Genomic DNA, 26,812 nt, shown 5'->3' on the forward strand with positions numbered 1-26,812 from the left:
GTGTCCTTCAATGAGTGACTGGATAAACAAAATGTGGTCTGTCCATACAGTGGCATATGATTCAGCTTTAACAAGGGAAGAAATTCTGACACATGCTACAACATGGGTGAACCTTGTGAACATTACCCTAAGTGAAATTAACCAGATACAAAAGGACAAATACTAAATGATTCCCCTTATATGAGGTATCTAGAGCAGTCAAATTCATAGAGACAGAAAGTACAATGGTGGTTGCCAGTGGCTGGGGGAGGGGATCTAGAGCAGTCAAATTCATAGAGACAGAAAGTACAATGGTGGTTGCCAGTGGCTGGGGGAGGGGATCTAGAGCAGTCAAATTCATAGAGACAGAAAGTACAATGGTGGTTGCCAGTGGCTGGGCGAGGGGGAATGGGGACTGGTTTAATGGGGACAGAGTTTCAGTTTTGCAAGATGAAAAGGTTCTGGAGATTGGTTGTGCAACAATGTGAATATAATTAGCCCTACTGTACACTTAGAAATGGTTAAGATGGTAAATTTTTTTAATGTGTCTTTAACCATAATCTTTTTTTTTTTTTTTTTTGAGATGGAGCCTTGCTCTGTCACCCAGGCTGGAGTGCAGTGGCGCGATCTCAGCTCACCACAAGCTCCGCCTCCCGGGTTCGCACCATTCTCCTGCCTCAGCCTCCCCAGTAGCTGGGACTACAGGCCCCCACCACCATGCCTGTCTAAATTTTTGTATTTTTTTTTAGTAGAGACGGGGTTTCATTGTGTTAGCCAGGATGGTCTCAATCTCCTGACCTTATGATCCTCCCGCCTCAGCCTCCCAAAGTGCTGGATTGCAGGCATGAGCCACCACGCCAGGCCTTTAACTATAATTTTTAAAAAAGCCTCCAAAGCAGTATGTATGATGTGTTCCCATTTTTGTCATATAGCAAGAAAATATTAATAATAATGTGGTTATCAATAATTGTTTCCTTCTTATACTTGTCTATATATTCTGATAGTTTGGTCAGTGAGAAAATTTATAGAAAAACTACTGCAAAATAATATACTAAGTTGCACAATCAAAACAAACATAAAGCAAACCGTATTTTTTTCTGGTTATAAAAGTAATACATGTTCATTGTGAAAAATCTGAAAAAGTAAAATATGTAATGCTAAAAAGACAGAGCACTTGTCATCCCTCTATTCAACATAAATATTTGAAAAATCATTAACTTAAATATTTCTATATTGATTTCTAATTTTTTCTATGAATACATTTTCCTTGCATAATCATATTTAGAATAATTCCTATACAGAGTTTTAACTTTAATCAAGTAGTCTTAAACACCTGATTTAAATAGATAAATGATGTTCCACTGCATGCATGGGACATGGTTTATGACCAGTTTTCCTTTTGTTGGTCACTAACCAGTTTCCATTTTTTTCTCAACGGCAAGTCATGTTGGAAAAGACAAGTTTGTGCATAAATCTGACTGCAAATCTGAATTTCTTTGAATCAGTTTCTGAGCATAGACTTATTGGCTCAGGGTTCTAGTGCAAGGTTGTTTTCTGGAAATGTACCTATTTCTTTCCAACAGTGTTATAACTCTAGAATATCCCTATCAATTGGATGAAAATAATATCTTGTTTGCATTTGTGTTTCTTTGATCAATGGTGAGGTTGAACATTTCCCAGTGCAAGGACTGGCTGTTGGCATGCTCTGTCTTCACTCTACTCGGGCTGGTGTTGTCCTGACTGTGTGGAAGTGCCTGGAATCGGGCTGGGTGGGTGGTGCCATCTCATTGCCCTCTGAGGCCCCTCCTTGTGTGTGAAGCTTCCACTTTATGTGCTGAGCCGTGACCCCTTGGTTCCTTTTGGGCAGCTTGGAGCAGAGTGACAGCTGGTGACCCCAGTCTGCTGGGCTTACGGGACAGGCACCTTGGGGAAAAGGGATGGGAACTTCAGGCCCAAGGTTGGCCTGAAAAACATGTGTTAAACTTTGAGGACTTTAACCAGGCAGGAGTGATTCATTAACTCCCTGTCACCCATCAATGCCCGCCAGCCAGATTCAGCTGGGGAGGGCAGGCTGGGGCTGGGGGGGGGATTTGGACCTGTCTTCCCTTCTGAATGGGAACTCAATTCCTTCCCAGTGGACACTGAGGCCTTGGCTGTGGAATATTCTCTTATGATTTCCATCTGTCGTTTTTATTGGGCTCTTTGGGTGTGTCCATTCTGCTCTTCAGTCTTTGGATTGAGTTTGCATGGATACCGTCAAGCATTACATTTCCAGGAATCATCTCTCATTTCTGAGTGCTCCTTTTTCATGGCAGCTGGTTCTTGTTTTACGGGTTCACTATGCCCCTGGCAGTAGCAATAGGCCTACCTTGTGGGAGATTATGTGTTAGGTGAGGTGGAATTTGTAGAGCACTCAGAACAGTGCCCGGCATTCAGTAGTTGCTCGAATGTTAGCTCTGAGCCACATGCCTGGGATACAGGAAGCACTCAGTAAAGCTACCTATTGTATTATCTGGTGGTCCACAGATGTTTTTCCAAGAAAACTTGGAAGTTCCAGGGCTGTGTCAATGGCCTGCCCTCTTCCTCATGCCACAGCCCAGGGAGCCCTCGCAGCCCAGACCATCTGTCCTTCCCCCAGGCATTGTCCCATCTGCCCTCAAAGAGTTGTAAGTAATAGTCCTCCACTCAAGACCCCCAGAGGCTGTTTTGGCTGAACTCTTGGTGCAGAGGAGAAAGCAGAGACCAGTGGAGGGTGGTGACTTGCTCAGATCTCTGCAGCATTAGAGCAGGGCTTCGCCTGCCAGTCTCCAGGCTCCCAACCTGCTGGCAGAGAGACATCACACCCTGGGCTGATGATGACTCCTTCTGCCGGATTCCCTTATAGAGCAGATCTGTGCCTTCCCGCCCTCCTTCCTCTCCCCAGGGGCTGGAGCCCATGTGTGTGTGTGTGTGTGTTTGGGGGGGGGGGCGGGGTTGAGTCATCTTGGGCCATGGAAGTGAGGACTCTGACTGAGCAATGGCAGAGCCACAAGGTGGGAGAAGCCTGGGCCCCCACACTGGGTCAACATCCCCATTCCTGACACTCAGCAGGTGGGAGGCCAGAGGCAGAGAGACAGTCTCCTGTTGAAGACACTGCTCTTTTGTGTGTCTGTGCCAGCGTGGGGACTGTGTCCTGGCTCCTGGCAGTGGCTGGCTTATACCCACCTAGCCACTGGTCACTGTTGGGACCTCCAGGACCCTGACCCTACGTTCCTCACTCCCAAGCCAGGGGGCAGCAGGCTTCTACAGTCATGCAGGTACAAGGACAGTAAGGACCGTGTGTCAGCCAACGTGGGTACAGGTGAGTGCCAGGCAGCACTGCCCTCCGTGTGCCTCAGCTGTGTCCTACCCCAGCTCTTCCTGCAGGCTCCCACTTCCCACCTTGTAAGGGGTCCCTCTCTACATCCTCCCCCTTCCTGGGGTCTCAAAGCCTTCTCTATAGAGGAGGTGGCAGATTCTCCCAAATTCCCACTACCTCATCGTTTTCCAGATTGGGAGTATTTTTTGCTACAACAAACAACAGGGCCTGGCTGGTCAGCACTCACAGTGCCGGCGGAGCTTTAGGCCGCCCTGCAAAGCCCAGCACCTCATTCACACCAGCCTGGGTGGGGGTGTCCTGGACCCTGCCATGGGCTCAGTCACAGCTCAGGGAAACTGGGACACGGCCTACACGGTTCTGAGAGGTAAGTGTTCGGCAAACCCTGGGACTTTGCTGGTCTCTGAGCAGCATGTCCTCATCTACAGAGCAGGGAGCAGACCACAGCCTCTTATCGCAGGAGGACTCTGCAAAGGCCTTTGTTAGCTGTGAAGTGCACTGTGCATGCTGCCACTAACCAAAGATCTGGAGGAGCCTCCAAGGAAGGTTGCCCCTGACAGGGTGATTTGCTGTGAGGATGGGACAATTAAAGGCAGAGGTAAAGAAGTGAGGCCAAGGCTTTGGGAAGCTCTGCCAGACTGAAGCCCCTCCCCAGCCTGAGGGTGTCAGTGGTGGAAGGAATTCCTAGGCCACTTACCGCCGTCTCCATCCTGAGCTGGCTCCACCAGGGTGGTCTGGACGCTGCCTCCTTCCCAAATCTCTGCCTCTTTTGGAAGACTAGCCCAGCCCCAGACCTTGAGTGCCTCCCACAGGGACCCACTCCTCCACTGCCTGGGATCCTCCTCAGAGGCCCATCCCTGAACCAGCGTGGCTGCAAGTGAGGAAACCTGGGTGTGAATTCTGCTCTGCTGAGGATGCAGCATTGCTTTGGGTGAGCTGCTCCACCCTCTGCTTCCTCCTCTGCAGGCAGAGAGGTGAGGTGGGCTGCATGCTCACCAGTTTCCCCCTGTGTCCATCTGGTAACAATGACAACACTCTGGTTTTGTGCTGGGAACTTCCCTCCCCACTCTCTGTTCATGAGATTCGGCAAGGTCAACTCTTCTTCCTTTCCAGGGGTGGCCCAGGCCTGGCTGTCAGTGGCCCACCTGCCCCTGGCTACAGCAAGTGGGTCAGAGATGAGCATGTGACACTAGCAGGACGAGCCAGCAGCTGGCCAGGGCCCCTGCTGGGCCCATCAGCATCAAGCAGTGCAGCCTGGAGCTGCTGAGACAGGCCCATGTGGAGGGAAGTGAGACCAAGAAGCTGAGGAGCAGGGTTCCCCTGGCAGCAGAGGCCCTGGCGTCAGCTAGGCCTGGAGCCCACAGAGGCTCCACTTATTCCAGCCTACCAACTCCATTTCCCCTTGGACAAATGTGGGTTGGACTGGTTTCAGCTGAAGTGTGCTTGAGCTAGGGATGGTTGTCTCTGAGCCTTGGAATAGGAGCCGCAGCGAACAGAATTCTTGAAGGAGCAAGAGGGAGACTCAGGCCAGAACGAGGGAGGCTGGCCAGCGGCTAGGAGGTGCCCAAGAGCGGGATGCCCAAACACACATCTGCTGCGCACCTGCTGTGGACTGGACACTCAGACAGCGTGTCTGTGCTGGGGGCCTGGCCTTGTGCTGGTGGCAGGGGGTCTGCAGATGATGCAGGCCTGGTTCCCACTGCCGTGGTGCTCATGGTCTAGGAGAGGGAGAAGCATGTGCCCAGCACACTTCCTGGCTCACTCAGAGCTCAGTGGAGTCTTGGGAATGGAGGGCCCTGCAGCAGGGCGCTGCTTGGGAGGGCCACTAGAACTTACAGGTGGCCAAGGTGGGGAGCACCTGGGCCACAGGACTCTGAGGAAGCTCCATTGGACCTGTGGACAACAGCGCTCGAGTGGATGAAGCGCCAGTGAGGTGGCCTCAGAGCACGGGGGACTGGGGAATGAGAATGGAAGAAAAAACAAAAAAAAAAAAAAGTAATAGAAAAAATTTTCAGAGCTGAGTAAAAGCATGAAGTCTTCTTCACATGCTGACCAAATAGAAGAAGAATGAATAAATGAAGGCAACACCAGGTAAGTCACCATACAATTTCAGATAATCAAGGATAAAGAGAAGATCCCAAAAGCTTCTTAGAGAAAAAAACCAGGTAGCCTCTGTCTTAGTCCACTGAGGCTGCGATAACAAAAATACTGTAAACTGGATAGTTTATAAACAACAGAAATATATTTCTGTCAGTTCTGGAGTCCAGGAAGTCCAAGTTCAAGGAGCATGCAGATTCAGCCTAGTGAGGGCCCACCCTTGAGCTCATAGATGATGCCTGCCATAGATGGATGTGTGACCCTCCCAAGCTCATGTGGAAATGGGGAGGTGGGGCCTGGTGGGACATGTCTGGGTCAAGGAGGTGGATTCCTCATGAATAGATTAGTGCCCTCCTGGGAGAAAGGGGTGAATCCTCACACTGTGAGCTCCCTAGAGACCTGGTTGTTAAAAAGAGCCTGGCACCTCCCGCCAACCTCGCTTTCTCTCTCACTGTGCGACCTCTGCACATAATGACTCCCCTTCACCTCCATCATAAGTGGAAGCTTTCTGAGCCCTCACCAGGAGCAAATGCTGGTGCCATGTTTCCTGTATAGTCTTCAGAACTGTGGGCCAAATACACCTCTTTTCTTTATCATTTACCCAGTCTCCCTCTGGTATTCCTTTATAGCAATGCAAATGCACTAAGACAGCGTCTTCTCGCTGTGTCCTCACATGGTGGGAGAGAGGAGGGGTTCTCTGGGGCCTCCTTTATCAGGGCATGAATCTGCTCAGGAGGGCTCTACCATGTGACCTCATCACCTCCTAAAGGTCCTACCTTCTAATACCGTCACCTTGGGGGTTGGGATTTCAACATGTGAGTTTTGGGGGGACACAAATATTCAGACCATAGCACCTACAAAGGAATAAAATTCCAGTTGGTATCAAACATCTCATAGCAACACTGGATGCCAGATGACAGTGAAGCAATACCTTTAAGTTCTGAGCAGAAATCATTTTGAATCTAGAATTCCATAGCTATCAATAAAGTGTGACAGCAAATTAAAGATGTTTTTAGACATGGAAAGTCTCAGAAAGGTTATCTTCCAAGCACCTTTACTGAAAAAAATTACTTGATGATGTACTCCAAATAAAATAAGAAAGAAACCCAATCATAATCATAATCAATTATAACCATAAAAATAGTGGTATTATGAAAAGAAATCTGAGGGTTGCTTTTCAAAAGGTTTAGAAAACACCAGTCCAAATTAGAAAAGAAATGTGATTTGCATCTTGAAGTATGACAAAGAGACTGAATAGCAGCAATGCTAATGCATGCTGGTCCAGCCCCAGCAGGGTACATGGGCACTGCCACAGGGTGATCAAGGGGCCTTGAATGCAGGAGAGATTTACAGACACATGGGCAGAGTAAGGGGTTAAGGGACTTAAGGGTTTGGGGAAGGGTTACCTAAACCTGAAGAGATCTCTAGGAAAGGCTGCCTGATAAAGCCATGGCCATGAGTAGAGGGACACAGCCAGTAATGGTGACACATGGGGAGCCAGCCAGGGGAACACATTGAACCTCACATCCTGCCCATACTCCAGTAGCTTGCCAGTGCCTCCCACGGGCCAAACTCATTCAGACACCAAAGGCACCTGTTCACAGTCTATGCAGCCATGCCTCTGGGGGCACAGACACTATTTGGCATGCAAGGTAGGGCCATACATTCTTGTACAGATACAAAAGACACAGGCTTATTTATTTATTTATTTATTTATTTATTGAGACAAGGTCTTGCTCTGTTGCCCAGGCCAGAGTGCAGTGGTGCAATCTTGGCTCACTGCAGCCTCCACCTCCTGGACTCAAGCGATTTTTCCCACCTCAGCCTTCCAAGTAGCTGGGACTACAGGCACACACCACCATGCCTGACTAATATTTGTATATTTGTAGAGACAGGCAAAACTGCCGTGTTGCCTAGGCTGGTCTGGAACTCCTGGACTCAAGCAATCCGCCTCCCAAAGTGCTGGGATTATAGGCGTGAGTCACTGCACCCGGCCCAGGAACATTATTTAGAACAACAACAATAACAAACAGAAATGGTAGGTGGCACTGGGGCTGGGTAGAATTTTACTTTTCATTTCATGCCTTTCTGCAGGGCTTGAACTTTAAAAACATGTGCAGAAGTTATTTTTAAAAGAATTACTCAAATGAATGGCCTGAACACCAGTCTGGGAGTCTTGAAATTGAACCACAGGGGACAGAGAATCCCATGGCTTTCATCCTATTGACAAGGTGGCCACTGTTTCCCTGGCTTCTAGCCTTTCCCGAGCTTGGTACACCCTTCCATGAGAGAACCTGGAGTGGCGGCCACTCCCACTCCCTAGAGCTAATCTGCCCTGCTCTGTGGTCTCTTCCCGCTCCTCAGTGCTGATCCTTGCTGTTCCTAGTGTGTCCCCCAGGGTGGGGTCCATAGCCCCCTTCACACTTGTCCTTATCACCTGTGCCACCATCATCCTGCTGGGTCCCCTACACTGCACTGGGGTCTCAGGAGGCTCTGGCAGTGTGAGCGGCATCTCAAGTCCACAGCAATGCTCAGCACTGGCAGGATGGCTGTCCAGGAGCAGTGAATACACATCAGAAGGAATGGTAACAGCCTCTTCTGAATCTCTGTACTTTCCAATGCCTTTTCCCATCTCTTACTTTGGTTATCTTCAAACAATCTTTTGAGGTAAATAGGATAGGGGTCTGAGTACCCATTTTATAGATGAGGAAACTGAGGCTCTGAGAGACATACTGATTTGCCCAAGGCCACTCAGCAGTGAGGGACTCTGCAGAAGAACCAGATTCCAGGCTGCCACGCATGTACAGCCCCACTAGGCTGGGGTTCAGGCTGCCTGCCTGCCTGGAAATCTGTCAGGTGTCAGAGAGACCACAGCTCATGGTAGAGACAGGGATGAGGGGAAGCTGAGGAGCCCTTTGACCCCAGTACCACACTAATGTGTCCATGGACCAGGGGAAGCTGGAGCTTTCACCCCACCTCAGCCCCTGCTGCTCCTGGATCCTCTGGGCAGGGGTATCCCTGGGACTTTGCCAGTGCTCAGAGCTGGGGGCAGAGTCTCTCAGGACTCAGCCCTTCTCTGTGTCTTCTTGGACTGCCAGGTCCCCAGGTCCCTGGGCTGATGTTCCTCAGAGCTAGGTGTGCTCAGGGCTAGGGGGCTGGGGGTGGGGACAACACTGGTCATGAGACAGGGGTGGGCCTGGTGTTGCCTGGTTGCCAGGACAGACCTCACCTCTTGTCTACATAGCACCAGGGGTCTGCTTGGTGCGGAAAGGGTCCAGCCCAGCCTGAGGAACCTCCTGCAGCATGTTTTTCCTGGCCCCTGGGTACCAGCAGCCCTTATGCCTGCCTATTCCCTAGTCTCCAGCTCAAAACCACTTCCCGAGCCCAGAATGGATAGGGTCTCTTCAGCACCCCAGCCCTTAGAGGAAGAGGTGGTGAGAAGGTAAGGGGCTCTGGCCAGAGACCCTTGAAACATAGCTGGGGACAGGGGAGCTGAGAGTAGGGGGAATTGTTGCTTCCCACCTGGGAAGGGTGAGAAGTCAGTCACTGTGGGAGGTCACAGGGCTTGATGGCCACAGTGGGCCCTTTGTGCACAGACCATTGAGTCACTGAATGGGGCCCTCAAAATGCTTCCTGGCAGAGGGCAGGCTGGGCCCAGACCCCCAGGCAGGCATGAGCTAGTGGGGAGGCTGGAGGTCTCAGGTATGTGTGTGGGACAGGGAATGAGGACAAGATTGACCCCATATCCATTGGCAGCTTTACTGGGGCAAGAAGAAAATCTCATTTCCTCAACATGTTTCATAAGTGTCCTAGGTTCTGGAGATACAGGATTGAATTAAAAAAAAACAAGTCCATGCTCTTAAGGAGCTTGTCAACTGGTGGGAGAGACAGGCAAGAAACAAATCAATAAATAATATAAAAATCAGGATCATGAAACAAAATAAACAGAGGCCAGGAAACTGAGGGCAGAAGATGAGCTGTTTTAGATGGGATGGGTGAGGAAGGTGTCTGGGGTAAGGTGGCATCTGAGCAGAGACCTGAGTACACGATGGAGCAATCCATGCAGCTGTTTAGGGGGAAACAAGATATAATAGAAGAACATTTCCCTGAACTGTAGAAAGACTTGAGTTTCCAGATTAAAAGGATACACCAAGCATAGAGTAGTAATAATGAAAACAGAAGGAGGCCAGAGTCAGACATATCCTGGTAAAATGTGTGAAATTCAAGCATAGAGCAAAGATCACTCCAAAAAGGCACCAGGCCCAGATGGTTTTATAGGCAAGGTCATACAATATTTAACCAATATAATTTATATCCTTCCAAGGCCCTTTTGTATACTTGATTATGTAGAAGTAGCAAAGGAATTGCTTCAGAGGAAAAGAAACTTAGAGGTTTTCACTGCTACAAAGAGAAATCTTTATTTTTTTTGTCATCTGTTTTGAAGAGCACCACCTGGTTTTGTTCTCTCCTTTCTGCCAAGGAATCTCAATGATAGATTCTCCCCACTATATGGAGGGAGCTTTTCTCCTTAGATATGGTTTGGGGTAAATGCTGTATCTAGCTGTAGGGCATTAAAGATTGTGGTGAAAACTTGGGCTTTACTTACTCTGAGTGAGTTGGGAGCTGCTGGAAGCTTCTGAACTCAGAGGGTACCTGATCTGACTCAGGTTTTAACAGGACCATCTTGGCTGTTCTCCAGTTTCTAGCCAGTGGGGCCTCCTCCCTGTGTGCTGAAGCTACTAAGGATATATCATTGCTTCCAAGCTTTTTCTGACCTTTCGCTGCAGCTTTCACCAAGGAGACAGGAGGCACTAGGCTGAGAGTATGTGAGGAGTGAAGACTGAGGGCGGGCAGGGCAGATGGAGAAGTGCTGTGGCCATGCTTGATCCCAACCTGCACTGAGACAAAATGAGGAATACAGGTCTCTATCTCTTCTCTTATGAAAATGGGCAAATTCCACTGTTCTGCCCAGGCTAGCCAGGGCTGCTGTAATGCCAGAGTGATCATTCCAACTTCTGTGTACTAGAAAGCCTCTCACCATCCTCAAGACAAATGTCCTTAAAGCCCTCTGGTCGCGCATTGGTTTGGCTCCTAGTGGCAGCAGCAGCTGAATCCCTGGCACTGACCTGGTGCACAGAGTGTCCCCAGATCCCTAGTCAAGCAAGCCCAGACCTATAGCATTCCAGAGAGCCTGGAAAGGGTCTGGTTAAAAATTCCTGTTCTAGCAATGTCTTCCAGAAGAAGCAGGAGAAAATGCTCCCCACCTCCCAGTGCCAGGAGGGGAGAGGAAGGAAGCTCAGTAGGACAGCTCTGCACAGGTGGCCTGGGGGTGTCTGCAAGATGACCTGACTCTACCTCTCCACCTGCTCCTTCCCAGCTGTGTGACTGGGGAGGGCTGGTGTCTTCTCTGAGTCGGTTTCTTCATCTGTAAAGTGCTTGGCTGAGGATCCAGCTGGAGTGTGGATTTAAGGGCACAGCAGGGTGTCTAACACCCTCAGCCCACGTGTTTCTCTTGGGCAAGCCACTCTGAGCCTTACTCTTCCTATCTCTAAGCGGGAACCCAAATGCGAGCCAGGATTGCTGCGGACTAAAGCAGTCTATGAACGCTTTTGTAGACTAGGAAGCATTTGGTCTTCAGAAAGGTGCCCCAGAGACAAGGTGTCATTGGCTTCAAGTAGGGGTCAGCAAACCTCAGTTAGTTCTGGAGGGCAGGGTGGCAGCGCAGAGCGCGCGCACTTTCCTGAGGGTAACTGATTGCCCTGCTGAAAGCCCAATACCATACTTCTCCAAAAATACGTTCTTCTAGGCAAGTCTCCTACTTTATCCGACACTCAGCGGGGGACAGAGCTGCTTGTACCGCGCTGTGCATGAAGGTGGGGGCGTGGGGCAGACCAGGTCAGACAGGCTCCCCAGTGCTTCCCCCTCAATCACGCAGACTGCACTTGGGGCGATCTCAGAGCTTTTCTTAAATCGTGGGGCGCGTCTCACGTTCTCACCCGGGGACTGAGCTTTAGAAACCGACCCTCGTGGACGCCGCGAGACAGCGGCGAGGGATGGGAAGCAAGGAGGTGGCTGCGGGCCAGGGACCAGGCAGCGTGTTTGGGGGCGTGCGCGTCTGGCAGCTCCGGGATCCTGGAGCGTCCGCCGCGCAAGTCCGGGCGCCGCGAGGGCGGGGCGGGGCGGGGCCATGGCGGGGCGGGGCATGTGACGCACGGCGCGGGCCAATGGGGCGCGCGCCCGGGGCCGAGCCTCCTGCGAGCCTTCGCGGCGCCCGCTGCGTCACGTGAGCGGCTGGGAGTGAGCGCCCAGTGAGCTGCGGGCGGGCTAGTGCTCCGCCGCAGCGACCCGCGGGCCGGCGGGCGAGCGAGCCACCGCAGGACCCGCGGCTCGGCCCCCGGCCGCGGTCGGACGGAGAGCCGAGCCGCCGCCCCCAGCCCAGCCCGCCCGGCCGCAGGACCGCCGGGGCCTGGCCGCCGGTCGGGCGTGCGCCAAGTTCAGGTGGGAGAGGCGCGGCGGGGCCGGCCGGCCGCGTGGACGCGGCCCCGGGTGATCTGAGGGCTGGCCGGCCTCGGGGCGCGTGGCCGTGCGCCCGCGCAGCTCTCGGAGGCACGGCGCGAGTGCCGGAGGAATGTCGGAGGAGCGGGTGGGCCCCCGCGGAGGTGGGCAGGGGTCGGACTAGCCTGAGGGAGGTGACCCCCCCACAGCCCCGGTCGCCCACCAGCACTTTGCTGAGGCCCGCGCCGCCGCCTCGGTGCCTGGCCGGGCGATTCCATGGCGCGCCTTGCGGGCCGGCCCTCCCATATGGTGGGCACCGGCGCGGCCTGGTGAGAGGAGGGGACGAGCGGACGCGCTGGCCAGCCCACGGTTGGGGGCGGAGGGGCTGCAGACCGAGGGGTTACTGTAGGTCACCGCAGCAGTGTCGGGGGCAAGGAGGGGCGCGGGACGAAGGCATGGTGCCCAGCGGGCAGCGGTCCAGGATTCTAGAAGGGGTCTTTGCCGCCTCTCTTCATTTCCCACGCACGTTTTCCCGCACCCGCCGGCACCCACGGCGGCTCCACGCGCGAGCACTTCGCGGACAGCCTCCCGTACAGCCACAGCGGCTGCCGCGCACCACGCCCCGCACACGCAGTCACACGACAGGAACTCACACCCCTTCACGCACACCCGCACCGTTCACGCGTCTCAGTCCACGCTGAGTGCGGGTCCCCTCAGACCGAACATTGCCAAAGCCATGGCCTGGCTGAGGGATGGCGGCGGCGGGGCAGAGGCCGTCCCCGTCCCATATGGTGGTCCGGTTCACTCTTCCCTCCCCGCCTTGGTGTTACTCATGGAACCCCCTCTCACGGAGGGCACAGAGGGGCTGTTTTCTCCCACGGCCCTCGGAGGTGACAAAATCACCAAATATCTGAGCGCCTCAAATCTCCTTCCCCCTCCCCCCCAGGACCAGGTGGCCCCTGGGGAGACCCTGCCGCCCTACAGGTGTGAGGACGCCCGGACTCTGCGACTTTGGGGCCTGCGGGCAGCTCAGGGACCGGGACTCTTATTTTGAAGGACGGCCCCCTTCGCCACCCCCGTGATTTGCACGCTGACCCAATGGCAAGCCCTTGGCCGGCTCTGGGCTTGTTATCAATTACATGTTGTTCCTGCAGCCGCTGTGTCCCCGGGAGGATAAACAGCAGGCCTGGCCGGGCCAGGGGAGGGGGCGGAGTCCGGCGGCCAGCCGGGGACTGTGCCCGGAACAGCGTGTCCCCTCCCCCTGCACGCAGCCTGCGCCTCTGGCCGCCCCACGTGCTGCTGTGTTTTAGGGGCCGAGCCAGCTCCAGCCCTACAGTGTCCTCTCTTTAATGCTGGTGCCCTGGGCCATCCCAGAGCCCTTTCTGGGTTCTCCGTGCCTGGATGCCTCCCCCTTGAGACGTTCAGCCCAGCATTAAGACTCTGTTGCCTGACCTGGGCCACCCACTCCTAGTCTCCGCCCCCTCTTCCCCCGCACCTTCCATTCACTCATTCAGCAAATTTTGCTGGGTCCTGTTTTAGACTCTGGGATACAGCATTGGAGTGAACAGTCAGGACAGCTGATATTCTGATGGGAAGGTAGACAGCAAAGTTCACAAACACATTACCAAGATAGTTTCCCACAGTGGAACCTGCAGTGAAGAGCATAATATAGGGTGATGTAACAGGGTGGGCCTGGAGGCCCCCACAGGGGTGACTTCTGAGCCGAGATCTAACTAAGCAGCTCCCACCTGCAGTGCTGGGGGAAGAGCCAGGGCAGTGGCCCCCGGCTGAGGCTGAAGTGAGGCGAGAATACCTGGACTAGGAGAGAGGCAGTTGGTGGTGAGGTCTGCAGAGAGTCCCGAGGGCCCAGGTGCTGGGCTGCTGCGAGGAGATAGGGCCACCTGTCCTTGGGAAGCCATTGGAGGATGTTTCCTTCCAGCCCCCGTACTGTACTTTTTAGATCACTTTATCTGTCAATATCTGTTTATATCTTTAAAAGGTAAGGCCTCCTTTAACCACAATACGATCATCACAGTTAAAAATATTAACAGTAATTACTTAATATCATGGGATGGCCAGGTAGTGATCACGTTTCAGGGGAGGGCTCTAAGGCCTGCTCTGGGTCCCAGGAGGGCTGGAGGCCCCTGATTCCTTAACATTGCTGTAGAAGGGCAGAGGCCGCACGTTTGCTGTGCCTGCAGGCTGACACCAATGGCTGGCACTGGCTGAGTGCTGCCGGTGTGCCAGATCGTGAGGGGAGTTCTCACAACACCTGAGGAACCAGGCACTGTTGGAAGCACCTCCATCTCACAGACTGAGACAGACACAGAAAGCCTGTGCACCTGCCCGAGGTCACCTGGCAGACAAGTTGCAGACTCAGGAATGGAGCCCATGCTTGGAGGGTGGGAAAGGGTTGGCGGAGGCCCAGGGTGGAGTGTGGGCTCTGCTCAGCCTTGTGCCCTTCACAGTGTCTGGCACTTTCATTCCTTCCCAGCACCTGATTTGGTGAATAGGTGCATTTTAAAACACACTCCAGGTTTAAATCCTTAGCTGAGTGTTTAAACCAAAAAGCCAAATGTCTTCCTAGTAAAACTGGCCTGGGATACAGACCTTGCCTTAGTTTCCTGGAGTTCCATGAAGCTTCCTGGATAAGTTGGGAACTGAGGTCAAAGGTCCTGGGGTCCCTGAGCAGGAAGAGACTTAGAGATCTTTGAAGCATGGAACAGATGAGGAAACTGAGGTTTGGGAGGGGAAGCAAGGACTTGCTCAAGGTCATAGCTGATGATGGTATTGGCCATTGGGCAGTGTGGAGTGCCAGGTCCTGAAGGGGTCCTGGAGACAGAGGGGCTGGGTGTAGAGGTGATGCTGGGCAGCAGAGAACCTCTGACTTTGGTGCAGAGCGTTCCCCTTCCCCAAGCTTGATAAACACCCAGCCCGCCCTGGTCACTGAGCAGGGACAAAGGTTCACAGAGGTGGCCCTGTCACAGCTGGACACTGTTGACTCTCCTGGGACACCAGACCTAGCATGTTCTTTGGCTTCAGAGGATGCAGCTTTCCCTTCTCTCTGTCAAGGTTCTCTGAGCCCCTCCTGGGCACCAGGGGCCAGTCCAGGCATTGGGGACGCAGCAGAGACATGGAGTGCACTGTCTCAGGGGGAGACAGGCATTAGCTGAGCTTCCCAAGGTGGTGAGTGTCCCAGATGGAGAGGGCAGTGGCAGACAGTGCAGGGGACTCCACTTCCTTATTGGCCAGGATGGGCTGGGGGGCGGTGGTTATCTCCTTTCCCACTAGATGGGTGTGAAGTCCAAGGCAGTTATGCACATGCAGGTGCTCTGGGACCCCAGTGGTTGGCTTCCACGCCATGGATTATCACCAGAGGGGCAGGGCCTTGGCCACCAGGATGCTAAAGCGTCAGGGTGCAGGTGAGAGGGTTGTGTTCAAGCCTGTGCCACTCACAGGGCAGTCAAGGCTCAGCAGGGTTTGAGGACTGGAGAGTGGAGGAGGTTTTCCCCTTTAGATGGGGAAACAGCCGTGCGGGCAGGCACTTCTTGGTCTTTGACTGTTTTGCCTGCGTGCTACACTTGCCCAGGTAAAATGCAGGCGGCCTAGTTAAATTTGAATCTCAGGTGAAATAATTTTTAAATATAAGTGTGTCCTATCCAATATTGGGAACATACTTAAAAGTAGTTTATTTTTTAAATCTGAAATTCGAATTTAACTGTCGGCTTGTATTTTTATTTGCGTAATCTGGCAACCCTCTGGAAGCCTCAGCAACATGAGGGTCAGAGGGCAAATGGCTGTTCTACCCCCATTCTGTGACTCAACTGGCGTGATGCTGAGGTCAGGAGTCCTCAGATGTCCAGTGACTCCTATGATGTTGACGGTAGGCTGATTCGGGGTTTTGGCCCTCCTGGGGTCCAGAGAGCCTCCTCGCACATGCCCTTCTCTCATACTCACCCATACTCAGTTGTTCACAGACACATGTGCTATTTTCCAGGATAATTCTGGAAAATCTGTTTGAAACCAGAAGTGCCCCTGGTTGTGCAATGGGCTTGGAGAGGTCTCTTTTGCAAACAGGTGGTGCAATTTCAGAAAACACTCTTGCAGGCACAGCTCTCCTGGGGGATGGAAGCAGGATCCAGGCATTTGGCAATGGGAGGCTGTGGGCAGGCAGCTGAGGGTGGGGTCAGAGGCCCGAGAGGTGGCAGGTGAGCACTGTCCTTCTGACCAGGCCTCCTGTGTTCCTTCCCTGCAGCTGCCACCGGCACGGCCAGGCCAGCATGGTGGACCACTTACTTCCAGTGGACGAGAACTTCTCGTCGCCAAAATGCCCAGTTGGGTATCTGGGTGATAGGCTGGTTGGCCGGCGGGCATATCACATGCTGCCCTCACCCGTCTCTGAAGATGACAGCGATGCCTCCAGCCCCTGCTCCTGTTCCAGTCCCGACTCTCAAGCCCTCTGCTCCTGCTATGGTGGAGGCCCGGGCACCGAGAGCCAGGACAGCATCTTGGACTTTCTACTGTCCCAGGCCACGCTGGGCAGTGGCGGGGGCAGCGGCAGTAGCATTGGGGCCAGCAGTGGCCCTATGGCCTGGGGGCCCTGGCGAAGGGGAGCGACCCCTGTGAAGGGGGAGCATTTCTGCTTCCCCGAGTTTCCTTTGGGTGACCCTGATGACGTCCCACGGCCCTTCCAGCCTACCCTGGAGGAGATTGAAGAGTTTCTGGAGGAGAACATGGAGCCGGGAGTCAAGGAGGCCCCCGAGGGCAACAGCAAGGACTTGGATGCCTGCAGCCAGCTCTCAGCTGGGCCACACAGGAGCCACCTCCATCCTGGGTCCAGCGGGAGAGAGCGCTGTTCTCCTCCACCAGGTGGTGCCAGTGCAGGAGGTGTCCAGGGCCCAGGTGGGGGCCCCACGCCTGATGGCCCCATCCCAGTGCTGCTGCAGATCCAGCCCGTGCCTGTGAAGCAGGAATCAGGCACGGGGCCTGCCTCCCCTGGGCAAGCCCCGGAGAATGTCAAGGTTGCCCAACTCCTGGTCAACATCCAGGGGCAGACCTTCGCACTCGTGCCCCAGGTGGTGCCCTCCTCCAACTTGAACCTGCCCTCCAAGTTTGTGCGCATTGCCCCCGTGCCCATCGCTGCCAAGCCTGTTGGATCAGGACCTCTGGGGCCTGGCCCTGCCGGTCTCCTCATGGGCCAGAAGTTCCCCAAGAACCCAGCCGCAGAACTCATCAAAATGCACAAATGTACTTTCCCCGGCTGCAGCAAGATGTACACCAAAAGCAGCCACCTCAAGGCCCACCTGCGCCGGCACACGGGTGAGAAGCCCTTCGCCTGCACCTGGCCAGGCTGCGGCTGGAGGTCAGTATAGTGGGTGACAGGTCTGGGCGGTGAGCACAGCCACTCATGTCTGCTTACTTGGGTGTGCAGCAGGGCAATTTTCCACCATTAACAGAAGGCGGATGAGGAAGGGGAGGGAGGGGCAGGCGAGTGCAGGCCCAGAGCTGGCAGTTGCCTGGAGGCTTCCTTGGTCCTTCTGGTTCCTGAAGCCAGAAGCCAACTGGGCTCCAGTTTCCTGATGGCCAGGTAAGGCTTTGCTGGCCTGTGCTGCCTGCTGGGTCTCCCCATCCAGTCTGACAAGGGTGGGGATTGAGGGGCTGGCGAGGAAGGATGAGTGCGGTCTAGGGGCCAGGCAGCGGCTCCCTTTGGGCCCACAGCCCCACAGGGTAAGTACCACCATCCCAACTTACATCATAGGACACCACGGCTCCAACTGGCCAGGTACTTGCCCAAGGTCACTCTGCTTTGTGAATGGGATTTGAACCCCGGGGTCGGATTTGAGAGGTCACATCCTGAAAATGCTGCTTCCTCAACCAGTGGGACTAGCTTCATTCACCGATGTCTCTAGACATGTGGGCTAGGCCTAGCCCATGCTTCCTCTCTGGGGACATGGAAGCGTGTTTGGGAGGCTGCAAAGGCCAACCGAGAGGGAGGCTAGGCCAGCTGGCAGTGCTGTCACAGGTGGCAGAACCCAGGCTGTCTGATCTGCATGGCAGTGGGGAAATCAGGCCTCAAATGATAACTGGCAGTGTCCCAACCATGGTTACCCAGCACCCTTCCCTGAGCACCGGGTGCTGCTCAACCTCCTTGGGAGGGGTGTCCACCTTTTCCTGAAATGTAGGCTGCTTGCCAAGAGCTTATGTGCTCCGAGGTGCCAGAGCCAGCCCTCTGCATTTCCAGATGCCCATCCCAAAGGAATCTCTGTCCTGCCTTGGGGGCGCTGTATGCTGTTGGCCCATTCCCCATCTTTGCTGCTGTGGCTGCTGCTATGTGTGTGAGATGGGGCGTGCTCATCTGTGTACCTGGGGATGTATACAGGCCTGGGCCTCGTCAGCGGGTGTGTGGCTGTGTGTATGCATGTCCACATGTGTATGCATCTTGCTTTCTTTGTGTCTGTGCCATGTGACCATATGTGTTTGCACACATACACGTCTTAGGTGTTTGTGCACCATGTGTGCCTGCCTGTGTGTGTGTGTTATGTGTGGGTGCAGCGCCCAGGGAGCAGTTTGCAGCTTTTGTTTTCTTGACCATACTCTGGTTCTGAGAGCTTTTGAGAGTTGTCTGGAGCAGAGGTCCTGGCCGGTGAGGCTGAGCCGTGGCCGGGGAGCTGTGAGTGGAATGTATGTTGTGGCACTGGTGCCGCCTTTCCATTGAGTGCCAATCTGGCCAGAGAAGGGACTTTCCCTGAACAGTGTCTAGGTTTATGGAGGCCCCTCCTGAGTGAGGACCTCACTCTGTCCTGTCTCCCACCCCATTCAGACAGACCAGAGAGGCTACTGTGAGAACCTACCCTGGGGCCTCACAAGGTCTCCATCCTGGAGTCCCTACCTCTCTGAGCTTTGTACCTAGGCCTGCCAAGTGGGTGCAGGGCTGACAGGCTACTTGTGAGAGGACACAGTAGCAGTTACACTGTGTGGGAGGTCAGAGGAGCCGAGAGAAGGGCCAGGAGCGCTCTTGATTGAAGCAGGAAACTTGTGCAGGGAAGGCGAGGGCACGGGAGTGTGGGGGCAGTGGTCTTGAGCCTACACCTGGGTCAGCCACCAACTTGCCATGTGCCTTTGGGGTGGTCCTCCTCCGAACCTCAGTTTCCTGTCTGCAGAGTAGAGGGCTAGCCCTTTGCAGCCCATGGCAGGCATGCAGGGCTCCGCAGCGGCCTTCTTCTTGTTGGTACATCACAAGGATACAAACTCATACAAGGCAGTTTCTGAGGAGGAACCCTGAAGGTATTCTCTCCAGCCCCCAAGAGGGCGGTGCCTATTGTGGAGGTGCCCCCTACTCCCAGGGGCCTTGCATGCACTCTCCTCTTGGTGGGGGCAGGCAGGGGCTGCAGAGAGGAAGGGAAGCCTCCCACCAAGCACCAGTCTGGACTCCCTAGTCGGGCTCAGCTTTCAGCGCTGTCTCCTGGCCATAGTCGACCATTGGCAAGTGGCTCCTCTAGTCGTGGTGAGGCTGGGTAGGGTGGTGGGGAGGGCAGGTGTGGTCCTCATCCAAGACCAGCCTTCTTCCTGGATATCTTAGAGCCAGAGAGCTGATAGGCCCCTCAGCCCAGAGTGTATCTCAGTGAGGCAGATCTTAGTTCTCTATACAGTGGCCTCAGGAGGTAATGAGGTACATGAGAGAGTGGGGACTTGTGGAGGGGATTCAGCTCTGACACATCTGAGCCCTGGCACTGGTTGTGCTGCCCAGGACCCACTTGGCAGGAGAAGGCGTGATGGTTGCCTGGCCCAGTGAGATCACAGTGGCACTGCCCCCAGGAGCTGTCCCTGCTGCCAGCCATGCCCTGGGCTTCCTGAGGGCTCCTCCAGCTTCCCCCAGGGTCCCCTGGAGTGGGTCTGGCCCTCAGGGGGTAACTCATGGCAGAGGCGCTGTTCAGCTGGGAGCTGAGGGCACCAGCCTCTAGGGACGGCTGCTTTTCTGAGGATGCAGGGAGTCCTCAGTTGGCTTTCAGGGATCTTGCCTTAGTTTCCTGGAGCTCCATGAAGCTTGGGATCTGCCCTGTCTGCTTGTGTCTCTTAATATGGTGATAGTCTTCAACTGAGAGGGAGCCCCTGCAGCTCCTTGCAGCAGTCAGGAGGGAGGATGGACCCTGCTTTGGGATAGCTGGGTCTGGACAGGACTGGAGGAGTAACGATGATGATGGTGAGATGGCATATTTACTGACCACTCACTGTATGCTGGGCACTAGTCTTAAGTTTCTCAGAGCTGGAATCCCTTCTGTCCACTATTGTAACTTGCATACTTCCTGCCATAGGGAGCTCATTACCTTCTGAGGCCTTTAAGTGTACTTTGCTATGCTTCAGTTTCTATTCAAGCTTCTCATTCTGGCCCATAGACCCACACAATGTGCTTGCCTGTCTCTTCCCCTTACTGAGTAGGATCCAGCCACGCTGGCCTCCCCACTGTTGCTCAGGCTCCTGCTCTCACATGGGCATCAGCCCTCTCTGTGCCCTCTCGAATGACCCCTGCCCTTGAGGCTGTAGTGACAGCTTAAGGTTTTCGCATTAGCTCATCAGGTCCTTGTAACTGTCTGGTAAAGTGTAGGCCCCAATCTTCATTTCACAAAGAGGGAAACTGAGGCACAGACTGCTCACATCACATGCCCGCAGGGACATAGCTAGTGAGTGTGAATCTGGGTTGCATGCCTAAGCCCGAGCAGAGCCCTGCTCTGGCCGCCCAGCAGTCCCAGCTGGTATCAGAGTTGCCGTGTGTGCCTCCACTCTCCTACCAAGAGGTCGGCCCAAAAGGCATTATGCTTCTGGGCTATGGGAAAAGAGCTAACAACCACAATCGAGATAATAACCAGGGCCTCTAATGCATACCTGGCACTGCTCTGAGCAAAATTCACATATATTAATTTATGTAATTCTCGAAATTAGTAGGCATCAGCATGTTGTCCCTGTTTCACAGAGGAGATAATTAAAGCACAGAAGAGTTAGGTAAATTCTCCAGTCAGACAGCCAGTAAGCCACAGAGCCAGGAGTTCAACTGAGGCTGTCTGCCCAGACTCAGAGACCTCCCTCTGCACCCCTGTGTTGGGTGCTAACTCTGGTGTTGGGGACCTCCACCTCCATCTGCAGCTTAGCCTGGTCTTTGGGGTGGCAGCTCTGCACTTTCACCTACTCCCCGTGTGGGAGCTCTCCACTCCCAGGACTCGTCTCTTCTTCCTGGTGGCCCTGATGAATGGGATGCTCTTCCTGCCCCAGGCTGGCTCTGGCCTCGTACCGTGTCCTGTGCGCGGAGAACAAGCGAGGGCCCCTCAGCCCCCTTGTCCCTCTGTGTAATGGACGGTGCCCTCCCTCCACTGCTGAGGTCGGCACCTGCCCAGGTACTCAGCCCACTTCCTTCTGCTTTTGGTCCTGAAAGTATTCCCTGTCCCTTCTCTGGTGACATGATTTTGGCACCCTCAACAGGGCTGAGAGCAGGCTTTCTCTGTTCTGATCCAGCCGTCTGGGAAGTACTGCTTGCCTGCCTTCCTAGAAGTTTCCTTGCCTCACTCTCAGACATAGGCATCCTTTGTTCCTTGCAGCAGAACGTCCTGTTCCAGAATGGCCAAGCCATTCCATCCAGAAAGAATCCCTTCTGCTGCAGTGAATATGAATATGAATAACTGTCATCATCCTGCAGGGTGGGTACCTTTGTCATCCACAGTGGATGTGGGGTGGGGGGACAGAGAAGGGGAGTTGCAGGCTCCTCTTGAGCGTCAGAGCCAAGAGGTGGTAGGCACAGGATTCAAACCTAGGGGTCTGGCTCCCAGCCTGCTCTCATGACAGCTGTGTGATGAGGCTTTTTCTGACCTCCTTCCCTCTGTAGGCAGAGGCCCCCGGTATGGTTGGGCAGGTTGTGAACTGCACAACTCTAGGGAGCACCATTCCCATTGCAGTTTCTGAGACTGGACCATTTGTGGTGGTGTCTTTCTGGCAGATGAGGGTTAGTGTCTCAAGGAAGGGAAGCCTTCACATAGAAGTGCTGTATGCACCAGCCCTGACATTATAGCTGCTCTAGAGAGACACTGGACCCCTGTTTACCCTCTGCCCTACAGCTCAGTGCAAATCATGGTGCTGCCCTGTCTGCAACAGGACCTCACCAGAAGCCAGGCCCAACACTCAACTCCATGCAGGTGATAAGAGCTCATGATTCTTGAATAATTGCCACGTGCTAAGCAGGGCTCTAAACTGTTACTGGTAGCCTTGTACAAACCTCACAGTCCTCAGGAATAGGTATTTTGTTCTCTCTGTGTCCGGGTAGAGAAACTGAGGCTCAGGGAGCTTGGTGACTTTCCTAGGTTGCCTGGTTGGTAAGTGGCAGAGCTTACTGCCTACAAGGGCTGCATCTTACCCATTGGGTTCCCCTGTCCCCCACTGTAGTCCCCAGGGCTCTCTGTTGGCTGCTGTTTGGGAGAATGTGGCATGCAGGGGTGAGGCAGGGGTCTTCTGAGGGCTTGGTTCCCAGGGAAAGTCCTCTCAGGTGCAAGGACCCTGTGGCAGCAGGGAGGGAGTTCAGGTGAGGACAGCATGTTGTCCAGCTTGGTTCTCTCATCTGCCTGTCCTTCCCAGGGTGTCACCATGACCAGAGAGCTGCGTTGCCCCATGTCACCACCTGTGGTCTCTGAGATGAGTCTTGGAAGGTGGGCAGGAATGCCAAAGTCTTCACTGGATGAGTGAAGAAATTGAGGCCCAGAAAGGACCATTCAGGGCACCCAGTGGGGTGGGAACTGTCAAGGCAGGAACCTGAGACTCTGTCCCCTAGACTGTGTGACTTGGCCTCTTTAAACCCTTGCCATGGTCTTGCCAGTCCAATGGGGCTGGCTCATCCTGACTCCCTGGCCAGTGAGATGCTGGGTGACCCCAGGGCTGCAGTCTGGGAGGTGTGGCACTCTGTGTCTGCAGCCAGCTTTCTGCCTGCCCCTGCCCGGGGCCAGCTCCTCTGCTCAGAAGCTGTGTGCCCAGCTGCAGCTGGGGCAAGTGTTCTGCCCAGGAGCACAGGTGTCAACTTTGACTGCCAGGGCACATTTATCCCATTTCGTCACTGGCACAGGGCCTTGTGACACATACCACCCAGCCAGGCCTGTGGAGGAGGCTGGGGGACTCTGCTGACTGGGAGTTCAGGTCATCTGCCATCGCTAGGGCAGGGGGCTGTGTCAAGACCTTCGCTCCAACCTCAAGGGCTCTGTCTTGTCAGTGACCCTGGATCAGGCCCTCAGCACCCCGAGCTTCAGTTTCCTCCTCTGACAGGCAGGGCAGTTGGGCTTCACCTAGTATGGAGATGTGCTGAGAGTGCTGCCCTGTGCCTGGTGCCACCACCACTCTGTGATGTGGGTTGGAGTGCCTGTCTCCTCCTGCAGGCCCTCCTGCCACCCCCTGTGCCTTGTCCAGAGCATGTTCTGCTGGGTCCTTCTACTTCTCCACCCACAGGGTCAGGGCACCAGGGTATCACCAGCCCTTACCAATCACTGGTTGGGAACTGCTGTTCGGGGCATCGCCTTTCGCTGGGTGGCCCTGGTCCACAAAGGGGTGTTGGGCCTGGTGTCCCTGTGTGTGTGTGTGCGTGAGTACATGGGGGCATGAATTTGTGCCTCTGTGTGTGTGTGCGTGTGTGTGGGCACATACTCATTCGTGTATGTTTGTGTGCCTGTATTTGTCCGTATGTGTGTGCACGCGTGCGCATGCTTTGGGACTGCTCCTTGACAGTGTCTGCCCCCCTGGGGCTGCTTGCTGTGCCCACTCTTGCATTGAAATGCACCTCCTTAGCACCTACCATATACCAGGCATTGAGCTGGTCATGGGAAGACCACAGGGAACCAGACAGACATATCCTTTGTCATGGAGCTGACGGTCTAGTGGGACAGACTGACAGTCATCAAAAAGTTAAAGATAATTTAAAATCAAAACAACAGCAAGAGTGAGGAGAGAGAGGTGTGTAATGCCACGGGAGCTTAGAATTGGATGTAGTCCTGGAGGGATTTCCTGAGGAAGTGACATTCGAACTGAGCTCTAAGGAATGGGTAGGAGAGAGCACAGAGGGGGAGGAAAGAACATTCTAGAAAGAGGGAATAGTATGTGCAAATGGCCTGTGGCAAGAAGAACCAAGGAAAGGTCAATGCAGGTGGAGCACAGAGGGGGATAGTGTGTCGTGGGAGGGGTAGGTGGGGTGGGAGGGTCCTGCTGCCAAGCCAGGGGTGGAGAGAACCTCAAATCCCTGAGATCGGTGGCAAGCAGTCCAGGCCCTCGATGCAGCCTGGGCTCTTGACTGTCACATGAATGCCTGCTCCCAGGCCACCGGGCCAAGAAAGGGAAATGTCGGGAGCCACCTGAACTCCCAGATGCACTTTGCAGGGCCAATCTTTATTTGGACCTGCCTTAGAGGGCCCAGCTTCCAGCACAGCTGGTTCCAGGAGTGGGTGGGCTGAAGTCTGAGGACCCCTCTCCCTGTGCTGCACAGGAAGTCTGCTTCCTCCTCCCAGGCCTCAGTATCCCCTCCAGATGGGCTGTCCTGTACAGACCTTCACAGATGCCCCTGTGGAGTTCTGGTCCAGCAGGGTAGATGAGGCCAGGGTGGTGAGAGGCAGCCAGCATCAGGGCCTGAGCGACTGAGTGCACCTGTGGTCTCAGAGACTCCTGCACACTGGGTTGGCTGTGGGAGGAAAGCCCTGGGCCCTGGGAGCATTGGGGTCCTTTCCTGTTGGGAGCTTTTACCAGCTGCTCTGGCAGTTCCCAACAGAGAATGCCCACTGTGCCAGCATGAGCCTTTACTGTAGTTCTTTCTATCTTGGAGGGGTAGCAGGGGCGGCTTGGGACAGTGGCTCATGCCTTTAATCCCAGCACTTTGGGAAGTTGAAGTAGCCTTATCGCATGAGCCCAGGCGTTTGAGACCAGCCTGGGCAATATAGAGAGGCCTGGTGAATAAAAAAAAATACAAAAATTATCTGGGTGTGGTGGGCACACCCATAATCCTAGCTACTCTGGATGCTGAAGAGGATTGATTGAACCCGGGAGGCTGCAGTGAGCCATGATCGCGCCACTGCACTCCAGCCTGGGTGACTGAGCGAGACCCTATCTCAAAAAAAGAAAAAAAATAATTGATATTTTGAGAACTGGTATAGCCTTACCGACGCAGATGGGGGACCCTCTTCTAATTCTGTAGAGGCTGCAGGTCTGTGCAGCCACCCTTTGGGTGAGTGCCAGGTGCGCGCCTCGCATCCCCGCATCTTCGTGGGGTCGGGGCAGGCAGGGCCAGGCCTCGCTCACCGCGCCATGTCCCGCAGGTTCTCGCGCTCTGACGAGCTGTCGCGGCACAGGCGCTCACACTCGGGCGTGAAGCCGTACCAGTGTCCTGTGTGCGAGAAGAAGTTCGCGCGGAGCGACCACCTCTCCAAGCACATCAAGGTGCACCGCTTCCCGCGGAGCAGCCGCTCCGTGCGCTCCGTGAACTGAAAGCGCCCCGAACCCTCGCCTGTCCTTCACCCCAGATCCCCACCCCAGCCCCATTTTTTTAAGCAATAATTTATTTGCCTCCTCCAGAGGGACATGACAATGTTACCAGCCCACCTTCTAAAGCCTGGGAAGTGTGAACCCAGGGCCCGCCAACCGCTGCCTTTCTGGGGAGTACTTAGAGCCTCGAACCCGCGCCCCTGGGGGCTGGGCCCCCGGCGCCCCGGGCTGGAGGCAGGCCTTCGTGCCTTCGTGCCTTCGTGCCTTCCCGCGGTGGCCAGGCCTCTGCTGCAGCCGCTGGTTGCAGGCAGAGTTTTGGGGACCTGGCCCTTCTCCCACTGGGCTCCCCCGACCTCGGCCAAGGCCAGAACTTTAGTGCTCAGTGAAGATGAAATGTGCAGTTTTGAAATGTTGGGTTCCCAGAGAGAGTCATGCTGGGGGAGAAGGAAGTAGGCCAGAAGTCCAGGACTGCACTGTGGTGTGAGGGTGGCTTGGCTTTGTCTAAGATGCCTGCTCAGCATGATCACCAGAGGGTGTGGGCAGGGCTCTGGGGGTGGGGTGGGTGTCAGGACCGGGCTGCTGGGGCCTCATGTGGGAGAGAGGTGAAAAGTGTCCCCCACTGAGGGGCTGGCAGTGCATGTGCTTGAGTTAAATGTGCAGGGCAGAAAGAGCCAGAAGCGCCTGTACCCAGGGGCTCATCCCCTCCTCCGGTTTCCCAGACAAATCCAGACACCAGCCTCTAGGGTGGCCTTGAGAGGAGAGGGCCAGGCTGTCCTGGGTGTGAGAGAACTAGATAGAGCCTCCCAACCCTGATTTAGAAATGCATTCCTTATTTTGTCTAGAAATTAATAAATGGACTAGCTTGTTTTGACAGGTTTATTTCACATCCTATGAATGTATGTAAATAAACTGTACATAGGTCCATCCACATAAAATATCTTTTAATAACATATCAACATTTGTGTAAATTTGAAATTTAAAAAAATCTATGAAGCTGGTGTACATATGTTACAATTATGTATATTTTCTTTGGTCCTTCATAAAAATATATTTACTTTGCCAATAAAAAGTAAAAGAACTCACAACTTTTGGCATTCATGTGCTGTTTTCCTGTTTTGCCGGGATGTGGAGGTGATTCTGGGGCTGAGAATCACCTATGTCTCCACCTTCGCAGAGTTCAGGGGACCCTGTTTTGTATTTGGAGGGATAGAAAGGCTCCTTGGGGTCCAGCCCCGGTCCAGCGGTGTCGGGTTCCCACACAGCTCAGCTCCAGGCCAGTTGCCGAGATTCTGCTCATCTCAGCTCCCTAACCTAGAGCTCCGTAAACCCAAATCCAGCCCACATTCCGGCAGCACCTGTGGAAGCTGCCTCAGGCCTGGCCAGTCCTGCGAGGCTCAC

General features: G+C 54.3%; 1 protein-coding gene across 1 annotated transcript; it reads left to right on the forward strand.

The window, feature by feature from the left end:
• The first annotated feature begins 11,778 nt into the window (after positions 1 to 11,778).
• KLF15 (KLF transcription factor 15) lies at positions 11,779 to 26,499 on the forward strand. Its single transcript, XM_050781730.1, has 3 exons — positions 11,779 to 11,929; positions 16,182 to 17,288; positions 25,249 to 26,499. The coding sequence occupies exons 2-3, from the start codon at positions 16,207 to 16,209 to the stop codon at positions 25,415 to 25,417; spliced, it is 1,251 nt and encodes a 416-aa protein (XP_050637687.1). The 5' UTR covers positions 11,779 to 11,929; positions 16,182 to 16,206; the 3' UTR covers positions 25,418 to 26,499.
• Positions 26,500 to 26,812: the final 313 nt, after the last annotated feature.

This window comes from Macaca thibetana, chromosome 2 (assembly GCF_024542745.1).
Source record: "Macaca thibetana thibetana isolate TM-01 chromosome 2, ASM2454274v1, whole genome shotgun sequence".
Classification (NCBI taxonomy): Eukaryota; Metazoa; Chordata; class Mammalia; order Primates; family Cercopithecidae; genus Macaca; species Macaca thibetana.

Coding starts and splice junctions, on each gene's coding strand:
- KLF15 (XM_050781730.1), top strand. CDS start 16,207: ATGGTGGACCACTTACTTCCAGTGGACGAGAACTTCTCGTCGCCAAAA. Junction 17,289..25,248: donor TGGCCAGGCTGCGGCTGGAG/GTCAGTATAGTG, acceptor CATGTCCCGCAG/GTTCTCGCGCTCTGACGAGC.